The following is a 20,627-nucleotide window of genomic DNA, read 5'->3' as shown; positions in this document are numbered from 1 at the left end:
CTTTTATACAACTACAGCATTTTCATTACAGTAAGAATAATGATATTAGTTTCCAGTTGCAATTTTAAATGTACAATAGATTTAATAAATAAATAAATTATAAACACAAAAGTGTAAGATAAACTTTTTGAACATGATCACATGGATTGAGCCTGGACAGGACTTAAGCAATGGCAAAGGTCCTACCTTAGAGAAAATCCACCTGATAAGAACCACAATCAAGGACCAGAACAGAGCAATTCCCATTGGACCTCCCCAGCACCAAGGAACATAGCCTCCGTTTCCTCTGTGAGTGAAGCCTGTGGACAAGCAACCGTGTGTGTGTGTATGTGTATGTACGCATGTGTGTGTGTGTGTGTGTCTGCATGCGTGCGCCCGTGTGACAGCTCAGGGTCTGATAAATCACCACAGGCACGCAGGGGGCAGATCAAGGCCCAGACATTGAGCGTGTAGAGCCTGCTGCAGCTGTCTTAGCCAGAGCGCTGTCACCTGACTGCGCTCTCCTGGGACACGCTGTGCAGGGGAATGCTCCGGACCAGCCCGCGACCAACCAAGACCCGGACCGGCCTTGCAGCGCCATGGCAACAGCCAAACAATCCCACAAACACAGCCATGTGGGCGGGGAGAAGGGGAAGAGTGCGCACGGAGGTCTTTTTGCCTCACCGATACGTTATGTTATGACGCACGCTACACTTACTATCACATCTACAGAGACGATGCCAAATCCAATCTTGCAGGGGAATTCTGTGAATACCTTAAACTGGTATGTAAAGAACTGAACCATGGAGGCCTGCATATTTGTTATGAAATGGCTGCAAATCTTTTGTAAACAAATGATTTATCAAATAAAAATGTTTGTTGAAAGTCTAGACACAATATTAACCCAAAAATTATAATACTGAGAATACGGAGTACTGAGACTGCATTTTACATGAGAGCATTATACCTTATCCACACCATCCATACCAAACCTTAATTGTACGCCATGTCATTCTGAAATTAGAATGGTCAAGGTTTTAGACTTTATGATGCACCGGTCAAGTCTTGGCAGTAACCTTGGACAAGCCAGTACCATTAGCAGGACTGAGGCGTGGCCCTGTCTGAAGACACAGACCAAATTAGGCCTCCAAACCTGCACCGACATCACAGCTCATATCTGCCAAGGCCCCCCTGACGGCCAGAAATAGCCCCCCTCACAAGGCCCGTTACAGTGCAGTGCAAGAGCCCGGATGCAGTCGCACAGCGCAGAAACACGGAGTACTGCGGTGGGAACTCTGCATGTGTTCCTCAAACACGGCCAGCTGCTCAAACACCACATACTGTACCATACCTAAGATGACACAACCCCCCTCCCCCCTCCTTAGCCCTGTCACTTTCCTATACAGAGCTGAGAAATGAAGAGTAGCCCTCAAAATGACACTCAGTTTTGGGACGCGGTGTAATTTTAGAGCAAGTAAAAGGAATCGACGCGCGTCTGGCAGACGCTTGGACCCAACCTGGCTGAGATATAGAGGCGATGTATACTTTGCCTCTGAAAAGGGGCAGAGCATATGGGGGACCTTTTTGAATGAGTGGGCAGCTAGTAGCATTGAGCACTCTACAGGCCAACTATAAAATATCCTAATTGAGACAGAGGTGTAAAAAAATATTTAAGATTTAAGAATCCCAATAACGAAACCCATGCAATACACCAACAAAGTTGTGATTCATGTCACGTGCCTAATTCACAACAACATTTCCAGCATTTGCAACAGGAGTTCCTCCAAAAACAAGCCTGTATATTGGCATGAACTCTGCTAAGACTGTGCCTTCTGCTGAAGACCCTCAGAAAGCCAGGCAGCGACACAGCAGAGCATGACGTTCCTTATCTCTGCATACTTCAGCTCACGCTGTACGAGCTCAGGAGAGATAAACACCTCGCAGAACCCGTCTGGCGTAGACGGCAGTCAGGGGCGCGAGCAGCTGACGCAGGGGGGGAGGCCGACACGCGGCGCAGCGTGACCCCGCAGTCTCACGGCCCCCTGTCCGTCAGCGCCTCCATCCTCAGGGTCTGGCCCAAAAAGACAGCGGAGCGACATTCCAGCCCGCAGCGGTCATGGCCCACTTGAGTCATGGGAAGCAGAGATCCTTCCAGGGAGCGCCATAATCCTTCCAGTGAACCTGAGCCGCAGGGACAGGCCCAACCTTCCCCTTAAAGGGACAGTACACCTTTTGCGTCTTTCACATCGTTTCAGTTTTAATGCATGGCCAAGGCAGTTTTTCTGTGATTAAAGATATGTTATACATTTAGATGAAGCTGCTGATGACTTGCTGGCCTTACAATGGCAGGCAATTAGGTCTGTGGTCTAAAGCAAGACGCACTCAAAAACAGAATGTACAGCAACTTTGACCCGGTTTACACTTGGTCGTTTCATGAGTCTTGAATATCCGGATAAAAATGCAGGTGCACATGCATCCAAGATTCATTCCGAACACATAAAAATTTAACTACCCAAACATGGCTGAAGTTCGAGCAAAATGAAATCCTCACTAGCGACACTGACAATTCTGTTCATAACAAACTTCAGAGCAGAAATCTAATAATTTTTCGCTATGGCTGCAACCGGGGTCCCTACTGTATTACACAGTCTCAACACTCAACTTCTGTTGTACAATGTCTGTCGAATGTCATTTTCCATTATGAAACTGAAATGTCATAGAAACTTGCCATCTTTTAAGCGGCTACCATATTCGCTCTGCGAGATGCAGAACAAAACAGGAAGTGGGTTGTCTGGGCTTTGTATTTTACACACAAAATAGCAATTGCACTCTGGCTAGCTAGAGACTCATCTGACCACCAAGTGTAAATGCAATGTGGTTAAATCATATCCGGATACTATCTATACACATGACATGAAACAACCAAATGTAAATGAGGTTATTTTGCCCATGTTTACATTTACCCATTACAAGATTATTCTTAAAAAAAAATTACTTTACGGTCAGTTGGAAATATTTTGTGCATGCAACCAATGTTTGGTGCATGAGACTATGTGCCCAAAGAGGAGAAGCTCCATAAGATATTTTTCATAAGCATAGCTAAATATTCTTCATTACCCACAAAACTCAACTAAATTGAACCATCCCTTTCAACCAAACTGAAGAAGCACTGAGCAGTACATTCAAAAGAGTACACGATTTCACAGCCAAACCCCATCCGGCTTGTAAGCTTGAGCTGGTGTGCGACTCACCAGAAAGTTAAATGTAGTTGGCCAGGTTTAGCTACAATTGAGTTAGGCTACAACTCCACCAGAATTCACCCAGTAGTCACCACTGCAAATTGCTTGTCTGTTTAAACGGCAGTTTGTCATTCACCAACTACGCATTGCACCAGAGGAGTCTCGGTGACAGTCAGTTCACTGCACCATGAACTACAGTCAGGTCCATAAATATTGGGACATCGACATAATTCTCATCTTTTTGGCTCTATACACCACCACAATGGATTTGAAATGAAACGAACAAGATGCACCTTAACTGCAGACTTTCAGCTTTAATTTGAGGGTATTTACATCCAAATCAGGTGAACGGTGTAGGAATTACAACAGTTTCTATATGTGCATCCCACTTAAGGGACCAAAAGTACTGCAACTGTCTTCAGTTCCTGCTTGTTCTTGGGACATTTTCCCTTCAGTTTTGTCTTCAGCAAGTGAAATGCATGTTCAATCGGATTCAGGTCAGGTGATTGACTTGGCCATTGCATAACATTCCACTTCTTTGTCTTAAAAAACTCTGGTTGCTTTCGCAGTATGCTTCAGGTCATTGTCCATCTGCACTGTGAAGCGCCGTCCAATGAATTCTGAAGCATTTTGCTGAATATGAGCAGATAATATTGCCCGAAACACTTCAGAATTCATCCTGCTGCTTTTGTCAGCAGTCACATCATCAATAAATACAAGGGAACCAGTTCCATTGGCAGCCATACATGCCCACGCCATGACACTACCACCACCATGCTTCACTGATGAGGTGGTATGTTTTGGATCATGAGCCGTTCCTTTCCTTCTCCATACTCTTCTCTTCCCATCATTCTGGTACAAGTTGATCTTGGTCTCATCTGTCCATAGGATGTTGTTCCAGAACTGTAAAGGCTTTTTTAGATGTTGTTTGGCAAACCCTAATCTGGTCTTCCTGTTTTTGAGGCTCACCAATGGTTTACATCTTGTGGTGAACCCTCTGTATTCACTCTGGTGAAGTCTTCTCTTGATTGTTGACTTTGACACACATACACCTACCTCCTGGAGAGTGTTCTTGATCTGGCCAACTGTTGTGAACAGGTTTTTCTTCACCAGGGAAATAATTCTTCTGTCATCCACCACAGTTGTTTTCCGGGTCTTTTGGTGTTGCTGAGCTCACCGGTGCTTTCTTTCTTTTTAAGAATGTTCCAAACAGTTGATTTAGCCACACCTAATGTTTTTGCTCTGATGGGTTTGTTTTGATTTTTCAGCCTAATGATGGCTTGCTTCACTGATAGTGACAGCTCTTTCGATCTCATATTGAGAGTTGACAGCAACAGATTCCAAATGCAAATAGCACACTTGAAATGAACTCTAGACCTTTTATCTGCTCCTTGTAAATGAGATAATGAGGGAATAACACACACCTGGCCATGGAACAGCTGAGCAGCCAATTGTCCCATTACTTTTGGTCCCTTAAAAAGTGGGAGGCACATATACAAACTGTTGTAATTCCTACACCGTTCACCTGATTTGGATGCCCTCAAATTAAAGCTGAAGTCTGCAGTTAAAGCATATCTTGTTCGTTTCATTTCGAATCCATTGTGGTGGTGTATAGAGCCAAAAAGAGGAGAATTGTGTCGATGTCACAATATTTATGGACCTGACTATGTGCCACCAGAGACGCTGAAGCATGACCGCTTTCATGCCACGTGGGCATACTGTATACACAGCCACACAGACCACACAATGGAAATGTTTTATAAACCACACACCATATCTGAGAAACACTCAGGACTTCAGGGCACCATGAAGCAACAATCACCTTTTGATCAACATTCCCCACAGCAATTTCAGTACACACCTTTATACGGATACAAATGTCACCCTGCAATTTAATGGACAAAAGGAACAAACCCCACCCCCCTCACAAGCAAGCGTTTCCATTAAAAATGTCTGACAACTGAATGGCTCGCTCAAGGTGGGCAAAGGTCACGGGCAAACAAATTGACCCAACCGATCTATGGCTTCCACAGATTATCTGCATCACAGGAAATCCTACAGATAAAGCAATGACATGCGTCTTGAAATGTCATTAAAGAAAACACCATTTAATAGCCACAGACCAAGAGCGTCCTTAACTCACTTCACTAATATAGGGCATTAGAAAGACTCATTTCACTGAATTGGTCCATCTCAGACGGAAGAAGCATCAGGAGTCAGTCACCTGGGCTGGCAAGACCTGCATCACGTGCAACTGAAACCGCACACTTGATGAGTCAAATTTTCTCCCAACATTAATCCGTAACCAGCGATAGGAGTGTAATCACTATGCGTTTCCAAGGGTAGAGAGCAAAAGAAACTGACTGATCACAAAGCTTTTTCTACCAGGATTTGAATCGCATGTGCGCGACTTCATAATCTTTATAAAGACTAATTATACAGAGGACAATACTTTATTTGTTTTATAGAGTTTTTCCTCTATCCTCACCATGTTTCTCAATAGCAATCAAAAACAATTAAGTAAAACAAAAAAAAGGAAATGACCAAATCCAGCATTCCCTCGGACATGGCATAAGAGTGGTATGAATTCTAACAAAGCAGCTCATGCTCAATTTGGTTATGGTCTGGTGATTGACTTGGCCAGTCTAAAACCTTCCACTTTTTCTACCCAAGTCACTTGTTGTGTTGGCAGTGTGTTTTTGGTCATTGTCTTGCTGCATGCTTCCTCCAAATTAGTTTGGATGCATAAGTTGACAGACATGATGTTTTTGTAGAATTCTGACTACATCCTGCTGCTACCATCATCAATAAAGATTAGTGAGCCCATTCCATGACACTTCCTCCACCATGCCTCACAGATTAGCTTGTATGTTTTGAATCATGAGCAGATCCCTTCTTTCTTCATGCAAATTCAGATTGGAAGGGGCTAAAAGCAAGTTGGAAACTGTTGCATTTGACCAACATAATCAAATGAAGTGCAGCTAACGGGTATGACGATTTCCTCTCCTTTTTATGTTTTTCACCATGTTAGAAACCATCCATCCATCCATCCATCCATTATCCTAACCCGCTTATCCTGAACAGGGTCACAGGGGGCTGGAGCCTATCCCAGCATACATTGGGCGAAAGGCAGGAATACACCCTGGACAGGTCGCCAGTCCATCGCAGGGCACACACACCATTCACTCACACACTCATACCTACGGGCAATTTAGACTCTCCAATCAGCCTAACCTGCATGTCTTTGGACTGTGGTAGGAAACCGGAGAACCGGGAGGAAACCCACGCAAACACGGGGAGAACATGCAAACTCCACACAGAGAGGCCCCGGCCGACGGGGATTCGAACCCAGGACCTCCTTGCTGTAAGGCGGCTGTTAGAAACCAATGAAAATAAATTTGCCAAGGTACATACATTTGCTGCCTTTTTTTATTTTTTATAATAGATCTCCTCCTTCAGGTTGCATCAGCTCCTCATATGTCCTACACTATACGTTACACTATATACACATATGTTACACTATAATCATCAAGGGATTTATGTACTGCATCACATTTAATCTAGTCTGCTAATCTACAAGCGTAATCTTCCACGAAGCCACAGCTCTTTCCTGTACCTTTAGTGCGCCATTCACACACATCTTCCAGCAGCCCGCACTTCCTGATAACGCGGCTGTAAAACGTTCAGACTAGCAGTCACCCACAAGCTTAAGCTGTAAAATACATTAATGTTTCACGGTGAAAACATGTAAATCTTCATTCTTTCATCTGCGGACAAAGCAATGCATAACAAATACGGTGCATTAGTTCACGCTGCAGGCCTTTATGTTGAACAGTCATGGTTGTGAAAAAGGAAAGTTATTAGCTGCATTTAGTCCATAGCTCAGGGCAGGAAGGTGCTAATATTGCACTGAACATATACTATGTATACATGTATTTTGTTGAGCCAGCCTAACATGGATGGGCGGCTGCTTGCTCACGTTGTAGGCAAAAACGCTGATCCGCATGCAATCCCACACCACATTTTGTTCAAATGACTCATGGCAAACAGAGCAGTTTGAAAAAACTGCACCTCATCACAAACGCAAATCAAATGTAAAGTAGTACCTGACACTAAGGTGGACAGTTTAGCTGCACTGTAGTGGTAGTGCGGATTTGTGCAGTACAATACATCACCAGGGAAGACTGAAAGGCATGAGGCATGTCAATGATTGAACAGACCAAGTCTGAGCAATCCTGCATGTAAAAATCAAATCTTACACCATCCCACCAGAACAGGTGGGGAACCAAAAATTAAGCATCACCTGGCATCATGGGCATGAATACAGCATGAACAGGGTCTCATGAAATGACATTGCTTCAACAGTATTGCTCAAGTTTCAACATATCCACATCCTGAACTTCCCCAAAATTACACACTTTTTGCGATTCTTCAAATGAACACAGTAATGCGTCAAAGCATTACAATTCTCAACCACTTGCGTCAAAACCACTCAGATTGTAGTTGCATGTGACCCCAATGGAAGTTTCTGTTCCCTGAACAGTCAGGCATGAGAAGTGAACAGCACTGCCGAACACAGAAAAAAAACTGAGCAAAGACTAGGCCAGCAACCTCCTCTGCCCGCAATACACATCTTGTTTCTAAACTCAGAGATTAAAGCAAAACTGTTCAGCACTGCTTTCTAAATTCAAAGCTTCCTGGTGAATTATGGCACATTGCTGTGAAATGCAGTATGTAGGGGTAAGAGTTACGGGGCGAAGAATTCACATTCCTGAAAGCGCACTGCAGTAAAGTCCAGGTTTATAGAGAGGCTTCTAACACGAATGTAAACGTTCAGATCAGTTCTGCCTGCAAAAGGTCTTTTATGCAGACGGACGTGAAACACTGTGAGCAGTTAAAGGCCCTATAAACCAATTACACTCTTGAGGTGAGGTGTAATCTTCAATGAGGCAATACGGCGGATAAACTTTAATCATATTTTTAACATTTGATATAACATACCACCCCACCGTCAATACAATACAGGCCCAGCAATTTACACCTTGTATGGAGACTGGTGCAAATACAATTAACACTTTTTCAAAGCAATAAAAACCATTTACAGGACTTCCATCAACATACCTAAATGTCAAATTAAATACATTTAGTAACACTCATAAACCTGGCTTTATGGGGTTAGTTCGTTTTTTTTCCCCAGGTAAGAATGGAGAATAACCAAGGATGTTTTATTGCGAAAATGTTTGAACTAAACGCATTAAACCTTAATAAAGAATCAAACAGTAAACATTAGGCCTATTTGGCAATACTTTTAAAAGGTACTGCATGAAGCAGCCATGAGAAATGCAATAATGATAGAGCATCTAACTTAACCTGCATATATATATCTTCACCAGGCATACATTTAGACTATAATAAAATAAAAAATAAAAATAATATATACATTTTGTATTTCTATTTTTAAAGCATACAAATACATCCCTGTAATACACAAAGTACATATCAGAAAATAACAGAGGGAATAAAAAGAGAATGAGTTGTGAGAAGGGCTGGGGCCTGTAGATCTCGTTTACATTGGCCATGTGGGGCTGCAGCCGTTAAGGGGGGTGGGCTGATTACAAAGCGCCCAACCCCAAGACCTGAGACAAAACAAATCTACAGAGCGCAGGGAGGCGGAGTGCCAGGTTTTGGCCTGAAACACAGCCAGTATTGCTGCATACCGGTACTGCAGGGGTTACACAAACAGGTTGTGAAATACAAACCACTCAATGAGTTCTTCAGCATTCTTACCACATCCTGCAACTACGTCAGTTCGACAGCACCTTGTATCAAAAGCAGCCTTATCACAGCTTGGTAAGGATCCAGTTCAGTAAACAGTCTCAACAAAGACCCTTGCTGTTTTACTTTAACTGCAGTGCTATAGACAAAAACTGTCCCCTCATCTAACCTTGTCTGTCCCTTTGCACCCTCCACTTAAAAGGTAACCTAACCAGTAAGTGGGAGGGGAGAGCTGAAGAAGTCCAATAGGGATGTAAATTACCAATGAGATTAAAAGGTGGTGAATCATTGCTCTCACGCAAATAAAAAAAAAAAAAAAGGTTGCTAGTGTTTAATGTTTTGTGACCACATGGATACGAAGGCATTTCATTACTTCATTGTTCAAAGCTTAGCACTGATCAAATACCTACAGATTAGACACACTTTTGTAAGTTGTCTTATTAAGGGGGAGCATGGTTTTTAGCAACACCCATTCAAAAGAGAGAAAAAAATGCATTGGATTATATGCCAGCTAATCCTCACTGATTGCATGGGAAGAATTTCAACTGTTGCAGCAGAGGCAGAATTCAGGCCACATTCAGGGTAAGAAGCAACGCCCAGGATGACAGGAATGTGACCATTTAAGGACCGACATCACAGTCCCTTCAAGTACCGTTAACACACGTCTGGATGACAGAAAGCACTCTCCTGAAACAACCAGTCATCACTATAGAGACTGGAAAGGAAGGTTGGGGTTAAGGAAAACACACGCTTATTCTTTAGCAGTCTACTGTAGATAGGAATGGGGGAAATCAACACACCATCATCACAAAGGCATTTGATCATTCAGTTTGCTTATGACGCATACGGTCTCCAGATGACATTACACCACCTAAACCACCTGAAGCCGGTCACTGAAAACAGCAATCCATTAACAGAAATCTACTTACACGATGAATACCCCTCTTTTCATGCCTGTGCAAAAGCACCAGAGGACTGCAACAGGACATTGGACCCCTACACTGGCAGAGCCTGTGCTTCAAGACCACTTGCACTCCACAATGAAGCATCACTGGTTCTAAGCAACATAATGTAAAGTGCATAGCTAAGCTAATGCATTTAGCGTATCTGCATTAGGAAGCAGCAGCACAGGAGCCTAGAAACAGCGAAAAAGCAACTGAGCACAAACTCAATTAGCAGTGTTCTCAAAACTAAACCCTCTCCAGAGGCTGAAAAGCACTGGAGAAAAAGACAGGAATACCATTAGAACAATTTGTACTATACTGAAACGGCACTAATCACTTCAAAAGCAGTACAATCATCTCACCTTTCCATGACTATCTGATCAAATGTATGGTTAGCACCATCATTTAAAAATATTGGTTTTGTGTGAATTAGACAAAAATACATTAGCAGATATAGCCTGAAAGCATGTTTCCCATTTTAACAGACCGTTGCAGTAATCGAAGTGTTAATAAATCAAGTTGTTTTACTGAAAAAGGTCAAGTCAGTGTAAAAGGGAACCTTTCACATACAAACCTCCAGTGGCCTTCATACAAACATCCACAGAAGTACCCAACTTTTCTCTTCTCTTGCATTACAGTACCGTCCTCGTTTATTACTCGGAACACATTTTTAAACATAATAGCCCAAATGTTTAGTGTTTTCGGAAGGCCAGTGCAATGCACCACTTGGAAAAGCATATGCAACTCTCCCAAGAGGATTGGGCTCATTTTAATACAGAATATTTTCCATACAAATACAATACAATTACAAATAATGAGATATACGGTATGCAGTTACAGCCAGGTCAGTATACCTTTTTGGGGTCATGGCTGGAGCATGAACCCCGCATTGCAGTAGGGTGATTGTCTGCTGCTTAGTCCAATTAATTTTTTTATTTGGATAAAAGCATCAGCTAAATGACATGTAACCAAACTTCTTAATATTTGGCAGAATGCATTCTTCCATTCGCACTATATTTCTAGTTAGTTAGTTACGTTATAATAGTTCTTCCCTACAAAGGCTTCAGCTTTTTCTCTCCAGACAACTTCTTTGGTGGTGGCAAGATACATTTGGGTTTTGTCAGTCCAAAGCACATTGTTCCAAAAGGCTTCAGTTTTCTTTTGCACACTTCAGAGCTTAATTTTGTGTTGGGGTCATTCTTTCTGGCAACTCCCTCATTCCTTCTGGTCTTTGTTGTTTAAAGTATGTTATATTGTTGTCCTGTGATGAGCTAGACCTGCGTTTACTAATCTTTTTTGCAGCTCTTTTGCAGTGGTGTGTGGGCTCTTCTGAGTATTTCTCACCAGGTCTCGGGCCAATCTGAAATCTTTCTTGGTCTTCCAGACCAGGCTTGATCACTTCAGTGGTTGAATTTATCTTCCATTTTCTAATAAAGTTTCTGACAGTGGAAATTGGAAGTTTGAACATTGAGAGTTTTTGCAGCCTTCCCCTTCTTGGTGGAAATTAACAATCTCCATTCTGAAATCCTTGGACTGTTTAGAGGAACCCATGGTGGTTAACACCAAACAGAACAGACGTTGCAGTTGGATACTTTAGAAGGCATGGAGTTACTTCAGAATAAATTATTTATAAACAGTAAAAAATGAAAATAAAAAGCAATCTTGCTTTAAAATTTACAGAAAGGTCTCATGTTTAACTATCATTTAGAGTTCAGGTTTGCTTTAGATCACATACAGTATTATTGTAACGGACATTTAAACCAGGGGTACTCAAATTTTTGCACCCCCCTGTAGAAATTCATAATCACATTAAAGGCCATTAAGAGAAAATGCATTCAATTCAACCCTCATTACTGAATGTAAACAAGACAAGAGTACATTCATTAATTTGAATCTTAGATTAAAGTCCATTCTTAAAGCAATAATAGTTGTTCCACTTGAAATTTAAATATAGTATTTTACTGTAACAAAATGAATAGAACATTGTAGCAACTACAATTAAAAAATTTAAAAACACCACTTGAATTTGTACTTCTGGTGCTTGTAATAAACAAAACAGGGAGATTGTTGGCATAAATGGGACATCATGTTCAGCGCATTTTCATTAACAAACACAAACACACTTGCAAAGCAGTGCTTGCATGCAGGGCAGCCATCATTTTATCCACCACTATTTTCCTCATCACTGCACTACCATTGTTAACGATGTCAGAGGATACTCCAACTGTGGTTTCATAAACTGACAGTTGCTTCAGCTATAAGCTATACTTTCACCTGTGCAAATAGTAGGATTTTTGATTGAAACGAATGCAGTGCAAGTTAACTAAGGTTTGTATTCTTTATATTTAGTGTTGTAACAAAAAGGTGTGAATGTCCATTTCAAAAAACACAGCTAGACAAGACTGTCTTTGAGGCAAGTGAACCGAAACAAACCATTCCTTTTGTTTTTCCATGAACGGTACACGCCGTGTGTGTGTGTGTGTGTGTGTGTGTGTAAAATGGGATAGAGAGAAGGCCTGAAACTCTGACCATCTGTGATGCAGGCAACTTGCCAAACCACTGCCCACGGAGCCAAAGCACATGTTCAACTGCCTCCCACCGCAACGGCAGCAAGTCCCAGCTCCCACAAACGTAGCAGCGCTGTGGTGCCACACAGAAAATGGAAGACCGCTACACCGGCAGTGTTAGTTTACAGCTGCACAAGAGTAACCACCGTTCTTAAAAAGAAATTTTTTTTAAAGGAAAGTGCTGTGGCCAAGTCTGCTTGTGTGTGAATGTGAGAGTACGTGTGCTTGGGGGAGGGGGGCCTTTATGTCATTGTGAAAGTCTTGTGAGCCTTCAACAGTAACGCATGCCATTTACCCCATCAACGATCAAAGGTACATCTCTCCAGACATACACAGGTCAAACCTAATCTACCGGAGGTTTTGCAGCTCTGCAGATACAGCAGATTTTGTGGAATGTTTGCCAGCGAGTGCAACATTTCCTGAAGTGCACAGTCAATGTTTACAGTTAACAGGAATTAATAAAAGCAATTATGTAATTAAACACAGTCCATATTTTACTCATCAAATTAAGCCGCGTTTTTTCGGTTTGCGTAGATGTATAAGGTTGCACCTACTCCTCAATCTAATACTGATGAATGCAGGCTGCAGTGGTAGATAAACTGTACTAGTATGAATACAAGCTAAGTGCCACTAATGCAGCCTTCGCAAGGCTGGTGATTAGTTGGGTTACTGAACACGTGAGGCCAACAAAATATTCTCTTAAGACAAACCAGATCACATATCTACCGGAATTAAATCCTGGGTTTCCTTGGTGAAAACTGACTGCAGAGGAATGGTGACCTTCCCAAGTGGCCACGGTGTCATACTGCCTGAGAATGATCTGCTCATGGAAAAGCTTGACAGGCTCAACCACCATGCCAATTCTTCCCAAGAGTCCTTCTCATGAGAGGGGAACAGAGGCCCGTGTGAGTCCATGGGGAGAGGGCTTCTGTGGCCCATCTGAAGCCAAATTTCATTTCAAAGGCAGGTTCCAAACCCGCTTCATGCAACACTCGTTGTCCCTTTGAGTTCCAGGTTCTTAAAATAGAAAGAGCCAAATCCACAAGACGCAGTTTTGACAAAGAAAAAAAGAAAAAAAAAAAAAGTGAGAAACTCACACATGAGCAGCCAAACGGAGCTGTGATCAGAGTTTGTGAACATCCAAAGAGGGACACATTTACTTCCCACTGTGAAGTGAGAAGGACAAACAGGTTACATGCCTTCCTAAATAATTCATAGTGGAGAATTTCCATTCCAGATAAAGAGATCAGAGAAAGGGTGGTGCGAGTCCACTGGGAAGATGACAACACTTGTTTAAACCCAACTTTAACAGCACCATAAAAGCCATATGCTGCATATATCGGTCAATGAGAGATGGTATTCTTGAAACAGATCCTGATAACCTCAGTGATTTATCGGTTCTTCAGGCTTTTGATACAACAATCATAGATCCTAGATGGCACCTTACTGTGATAAGCTCTCCTGGTCTATCTCCATTAGCTTAAACAGTCGCAAGACAGCTCTCTGTCACAGATTAGAAGAGATTTAAACCTTAGTGCAACTGATTCCACTGGAACGTCATTCACTGAGTGAAATCCCGTGGATTTAGCTTCCAGCACAAGGCACCTTTTATCTACAGTAAGGCAGTTGTATCTCTTGTGCTCAGTGGAACACACATCAAAATGCAACAGCACTTGAAAGCATCAAGATTGTTATTGCCGGCAAATTGAGACCATTTAAGTGCCCACGTGACTACATCAGGGTTCTCAAACATCCTGAAACAAAAAAAGTGTTTGTTTGTTTGTTTTTTTTCTTAAATGCAGTTTTCCAGTCATGAAAAATAAGAAAGTTACCAACATCCATCCATCCATTATCTGAACCCGCTTATCCTGATCAGGGTCGCAGGGGGGCTGGAGCCTATCCCAGCATACATTGGGCGAAAGGCAGGAATACACCCTGGACAGGTCGCCAGTCTATCGCAGGGCACACACACCATTCACTCACACACCCATACCTACGGGCAATTTAGACTCTCCAATCAGCCTAATGTGCATGTCTTTGGACTGTGGGAGGAAACCGGAGTACCCGGAGGAAACCCACGCAGACACGGGGAGAACATGCAAACTCTGCACAGAGAGGCCCCGGCCGACGGGGATTCGAACCCAGGACCTCCTTGCTGTGAGGCGGCAGTGCTACCCACTGCACCATCCGTGCCGCCAGTTACCAACATGCCTGGGGAAAAAAATTAATATATCGAAAATATTTTAGGGAAACCTAGGGTTGTCTGCCATATGAAAAAGCACTATAGCACCAAATATTTTAAATGGTACGATACCAGTATTTTGCTACATTTGATACAACAAATTGATTACCATCCACTGAAAATACATCCTGTGCCTTTAAGAATTGAAGGCAACGTTCACATAGTGGGTGTGCCTAGTGGCTTGCAAGTGTGTGTGTGTCTGTGGAAATGGCAGTTAGAGAAAGCTGGCTACATGGCGTTTCCTCACGAGGGAACACAAGTTAGCTAGATATAATGGCAGATCTTTACACAAAGGGAAACGGAGTAAATATTTCTTTAAATGAATTTAGCATTCATTTAAATGAAAAATGAATGCAATCACAATACACCCCCACTGTCCACAAGTGGAAACCCCATAAAATGCCCCGAAAATTAAAACACATAGAATACCTGAACTGCAACCAATCCAAATGGTTATTCTCCAACAACATGCAGGCATTAACACCGCAAAACTGACAGTTCGGCAAAATCAAAATCAAATATGCCTCACATCAATACACCAAATCCCAACTTTCCGAGCATTGATAGGAATGAGGAATAATTTTGGTCACCAGTTTTTAAGAGTCCTATCAAGGCTTTATTTCATACAATCCCTTTTATTAAGCCACCATTTTCCAAATTACACTAGTGCTATTAATAAAAAGATACAAATTCATAAAATTAAAAAAATAAATAAAACTTTAAAAAAAAAAAAGGACCACCATTTATCATTCATGTAAAATATAATGGCCACCTGCATGGTGCACAGTAAAATGTTCAATATTAAATGAACTGTTAAAGTACAGTTAGCTAATCCCTCTAACTGAAAAACTATGTTGATGAAATTAACACAGAAACAAATTTCTGTAAATGCGTAGTATGCTTGTTGAATTAAAACTAGTTTGCGAAAGAAGGAAATTCAACCACCACAACAGCGTCCACAATGACAAACAAAAGCGTACATCCAGGAGGATATTTGACTTGGAGCAGGGCAGCTAGGAAAGAAATTAGTTTTCCGTTGTAACACCAAGTCAAGCTCTGTTCTCCTGTGAAGCACACAAGGACATTGCCACAGTGAGCCAGGGCCTAAGGGGAGGGCACTGGCCAGCCTCAGCTGTCAGAGGCTCTACCTTACACGATGCCCAAACGGCACAAGCCAAGCAGCAGCTTCCCCCCCCCCCCCAGAGATCATCAATTTACAAAAATGTGTTTGCATACCCTGGGGGTCAGCTGCTGTCAGCTGCTCTGTCACATACACAAGAAGCTGTACTGGGGTGTGTGTACAGGGCAAAGAAAGTGAATGCACTGCAAGTTAGTGAATTATATGTTAATTGGCATTTATACGTTTCCAATATTTACGTTTAGAATCTAGATAAATACCTGAATACTGTTTTGTTTTGAGACCGCACCAAAAAATATAGTTTCCTCCACAAATTATCTGAATCCACCATAATTAAACGTATGATGATTGAAGTAAATTCAAAATGTACTCGGACATGTTTTCATGCTGTATTCATGTACTGTAGGGTTGAAAAGGACACTTAATGGAAATGGCATTGGAACATTGCACATGGAGTCCAACTTAATGAGTTCAATCTCCCATTTTTTTGTTTCAAGACCACCTGTTGTGTGGATCCTTGTTAAGATTAATTAATAACTAATTTCTGAGTAATATTTGAAAATGTGGCAATATTCAATTCACAGATGCCAGGACAAATGCAATTTTTTCCATTCATATCAGATGTGTCGATTTCAGAACAGATATTTAAAAATAGTTTCCTTGATTCTTCAGACTTACATTATGAATCGTATGAACCGTTAATCATGATTACTACCAAAATGTATTTTCATGCACACAATAACAATAGGACTGATATGAGATGTTGGTCACAAACTTCTTCCAAAAACTCGATGCCTGCAGTATACAAATGAAATCTACATAAGATATACTCTGAATATACACTAATGAACAATGACCATTGCGTGTGAATGTTAAAACAATACTTCGTAGGCAACTTGGCATTCAACATTTTGTTTCAGAAAACATAAGGAAACCTTGTTCTCAGGCTATTAAACCATCACTAGGCCCACGTTTTTTTTTCCTCCACATGGACGAGTTCATTGTGCAAAATGTAAACAGCACCATTGTTTTGCTAAATGTTTATGATCTAATAATGATACAAAAAGAGGCAGACATGAAATCGCAATTACAAAAAGGTAATTGTCATACAATTCTGGAAAACACTATAAATACTCCAGAATAGAGTCCTGAAAACGAAACATTTGGTTAGTTCGTTCTTTGCGCAAACATACGTCAGTGCTTGGATTACATTAAATCAATGCTGGACTTTTAGGGGGGTTCCGCAAATCCTGAACATGTTAAAATACTTACAAAACCGTCACGAAAAGGCAAAGCGATCCATTTCACGTTATTTTGGAGGCATGGGTGTGCTTGCCACAATTTGTTTGGAAACTGTGGGTCAAAAAGGTACAATATATTGCCACCGTGTTAACTAGAGCTGATGTAGAGTTCCCCCCGTTTTAACAATAGGGGTTCAAGCGTACAGCATCGAACACCATGGATACAATTTAGTTTAAGCCTGCAGCAAAGTAGGCTACACTGGTGACAGACAACAGTATGAAAACATTCGCCCTTACACCACCTGCTCTTCCACACTTAATGAAACCTGTGATGCATGGAGCATCATTCGACGACTTAAAAAATGGCACGATATTTTTTTTTCCATCATAAATTAATACGAGCTACAGCCTTTGGGTTGTTTATAAAAGCAAATGAGTACATCATTCAGCAACCAATTGCACTTTACCTGTGACAGCTGTCTCGGATCAGGAGCACCGAAGAGAGAGGAGCTGGAGCTGAAGCTAATGGCTCCCCTCCGGCTGAGAACATGCTTGGGGACCGGCCTGTCCAGAGGCAAAACCGGCAACTGATAACATACTTCCATTGAACAATGTCAACGCTGGATCCAGATCAAAATTCAATAAAAAAAGAAATAAATAATATATAAAATAAAGAGGGCGAACTGCGGGAAAATGGGAACGTCGTCAGCCAATGCCCCATCAATGGGGGAAAAAAAAAATCTTCCTTTATTTTTGAAAATAACAGTTTTAATGTTAAAGATAGAGAGTACTTCCTTTTGTTCTAAGAGGCAAACTTGCACAAAGCGTTGTCATTAATAAAATATCTATGCTTCTCTTCTCCTCGCGTGTCTCGTTATGTCCCATTTTATTCAGAATTTTATTCATCGGGCTTCTGTGCCCCCTTTTCCCCTTTCCCCCCACAGATCCGGGCCTACAAAGGACGAGGCCTCTGTCTTTTTCGTATCTCTTTTAAAAATTGCTTCCTCATTTTGTGAAGAAGAAAAAAAAAAAAAACTCGTTTCAGGCGTGCTTCATCGTGACTAGGCTCCACGATATGAAATCGAATTGAAAACAAATGGACACAGTCACTCAAAAATGTGTTTGGGAAAAATACAAAGTAAAATGAAGTCTTCTGAAAAAAATATAAAAGAACTTGCCTTTAGAATGGTTCGATGTTTTTCATTCTGTCCAGCATTGCCAGAGAAACTATCAACATTCATTCAGTCCGTTTTCTCCTCATTGCAGGCATAGATTGCACCCGTAATTCAACGCACAATTCACCAAATGCAGCACTGTATGTATCAAACAGAAAGTGGCTTGGGGGAAACAAACAATGTCCAGTTCGTTTCTGCACCAATGCACCACATATATTGGCACTCTACACAAAATTAAAAGAAAAAAGAAAACAAAAACAAAAGGTAAACCAAGGTAGGCTGATTTCCTAATACTAGCTCCCTCTTCCAAAACCTTACAGCTCTTTACGAACATGCACCACCTGCCAGAGATGGAGCTGTTGAAGCGCATATAAAGCACCCAAGTTAAACTGGTCCAATCGGCGTGCAGCCATTCTTACTATATTGCTTCTTATTGGACAATGTGCGACGGTCTTTCTGTTACAGAAGTTCCTACTGGGTACACTCAAAGGGTGATTCCAAGACTGATTTATGCAGTTGTTCACCGACTGCACGGACCGGGTATTCCTCCACAAAGGGGTTTGCCCTGCCGCCGGTCTGCATCATTGCCAGTGATTACCTTTCTTGCATGAGTCATCCAGTTGTACTTGAGCAGTGATTCTGTTAACTGTTCTCAATACTCAGCTGTGAAGGTATGTGACAGCTTGTGTGTAGCAATTGCGCCTCTGACCGTAATATTTTCACTTTTTAAAGGATTCAAGAAACTGACAAATCAACGTGAATTATAAGAGGATAAATAGTAAGCCTGTATTTCACCTTTTGACAATCTTGTTTGATTTCAAGAAAATATAAAACCCAGTTGAATTCGTATTGGATTGCTAAAAACGGCTATCGGTCATGTTTATTCCAAACAAATGTAACAATAACCATGGTCTGAACTGAGGTCTATTCAAGTCTAAAATTCAAGTGTCATGTCGTGTGTGTGTGTGTGTGTGTGTGTGTGTGTGTGCGTGCATGCCTGTATACCTTTTAATAGTAGCCTATTTTTAAAAATACATTTGACATGTAGCTGACTGGGAAGAATGAAGACATCCATGATTGTCCTCAAAGACTCATGATGTACCTAGATGCTTCTATCCACACCACAGCCCACTAGGCAAGCTTGCACAGACCTCAGGCTTTGACTCACTTTGGCTTTGACTCGCTAAAGAGTGGTGAAACACGGACCCCTAGCCAAATTAACCGTCCCCTCCCTCTCCAGTCAGCACCAACCCGGAACTATAATGCAAAAGTATTGGGACAGTGATACAATCTTTGTTGTTTTGGCTATGTACACCAGCACGATGGATTTCTCTAACATGGTCCATGTAGGAATTATAGCTGCTTAGTCTAGATAGTTACTTTAGCTGCATGTTTGGGCTCATTGTCCTGATGCAAGTGAAGTGCTGTCCAATGATTTTTGAGGCCTTTGGTTAGGTCTGAGCAGATAAGATGTAGATAAGCTAGCCAATGCCCCTGGACCTCTAGAATTAAAACAGTCCCAAAACATCACTGACAACCATATTTCACCATGGGTATGAGGTGCCTTTCCTTTTTTCCATCTCTGTTTTCATCACTGGTGACAGATTCCACCACATATCAGGCCATTTTGGCTGACAATCTGTTTGCCTCGGCCAGAAGGGGTGCCAATAATTTTTAAACGAGAGGAAATCTAATCTATTGAAATAAAAGTACATAATTTTCCCATATGTTTGAACATAACATATACATTACAAATGAAAGGAAAACCCTGATTAAATGTGAGGACAAGCATAACGAATGCAGAAGCTTCCATGCTGGTGTACTGCATGACACAATTTAGCAATTAGCATCCTATCATTCTATAAAAATGCTGAGCATACCCAGTTGACTTCAATTTTCAAGATGGTAAGAGGAAAAGATCAAAGTGGCTTTTTACATTACATTATTGGCATTTGGCAGACGCTCTTATCCAGAGCGACGTACAGTTGATGAGACAAAGCAGGAGACAATCCTCCCCTGGAGCAATGCAGGGTTAAGGGCCTTGCTCAAGGGCCCAATGGCTGTGCGGATCTTATTGTGGCTACACCGGGATTAGAACCACCAACCATGCGTGTCCCAGTCCTTTACCTTAACCACTACGCTACAGGCCACCTTTGCAAGGGGCTTTGAAAGGGGGTTCATTATTGGGGCACGGAAGGCTGGAGCATCTGTCTCAAAGACCACTCAGCAGCGATTGTTTCAATAGGAGCTGTGACTAAAGTGACATCTGCATTCAGATCTACATTATGGGAAAGACATTGGATGCATTAGTGCAATATTTAAGGAAA

At 41.7% G+C, this 20,627-nt stretch overlaps 1 protein-coding gene across 13 annotated transcripts in view; it reads right to left on the bottom strand.

The window, feature by feature from the left end:
- pde7a (phosphodiesterase 7A) overlaps positions 1–18,631 on the bottom strand; it is a 31,964-nt gene extending 13,333 nt beyond the window's left edge. For 9 of the 13 annotated variants that reach the window (XM_061237257.1, XM_061237254.1, XM_061237253.1 and 6 more), the window contains exon 1: positions 187–509. Coding sequence is in view for 6 of the 13 variants with exons in the window: in XM_061237263.1 (XP_061093247.1) it covers positions 187–246 (60 nt within the window). In the remaining 7 variants the exon portion in view is untranslated. Of the gene's footprint in view, positions 1–186; positions 510–17,592 lie in introns of those variants that run through there. The other 4 variants (XM_061237252.1, XM_061237259.1, XM_061237260.1 and 1 more) reach the window with 2 other exon arrangements.
- Between the last annotated feature and the right edge of the window lie 1,996 nt (positions 18,632–20,627).

This window comes from Conger conger, chromosome 4 (genome assembly GCF_963514075.1).
Source record: "Conger conger chromosome 4, fConCon1.1, whole genome shotgun sequence".
Classification (NCBI taxonomy): Eukaryota; Metazoa; Chordata; class Actinopteri; order Anguilliformes; family Congridae; genus Conger; species Conger conger.
This window is presented reverse-complemented; position numbering and strand designations above follow the sequence as displayed.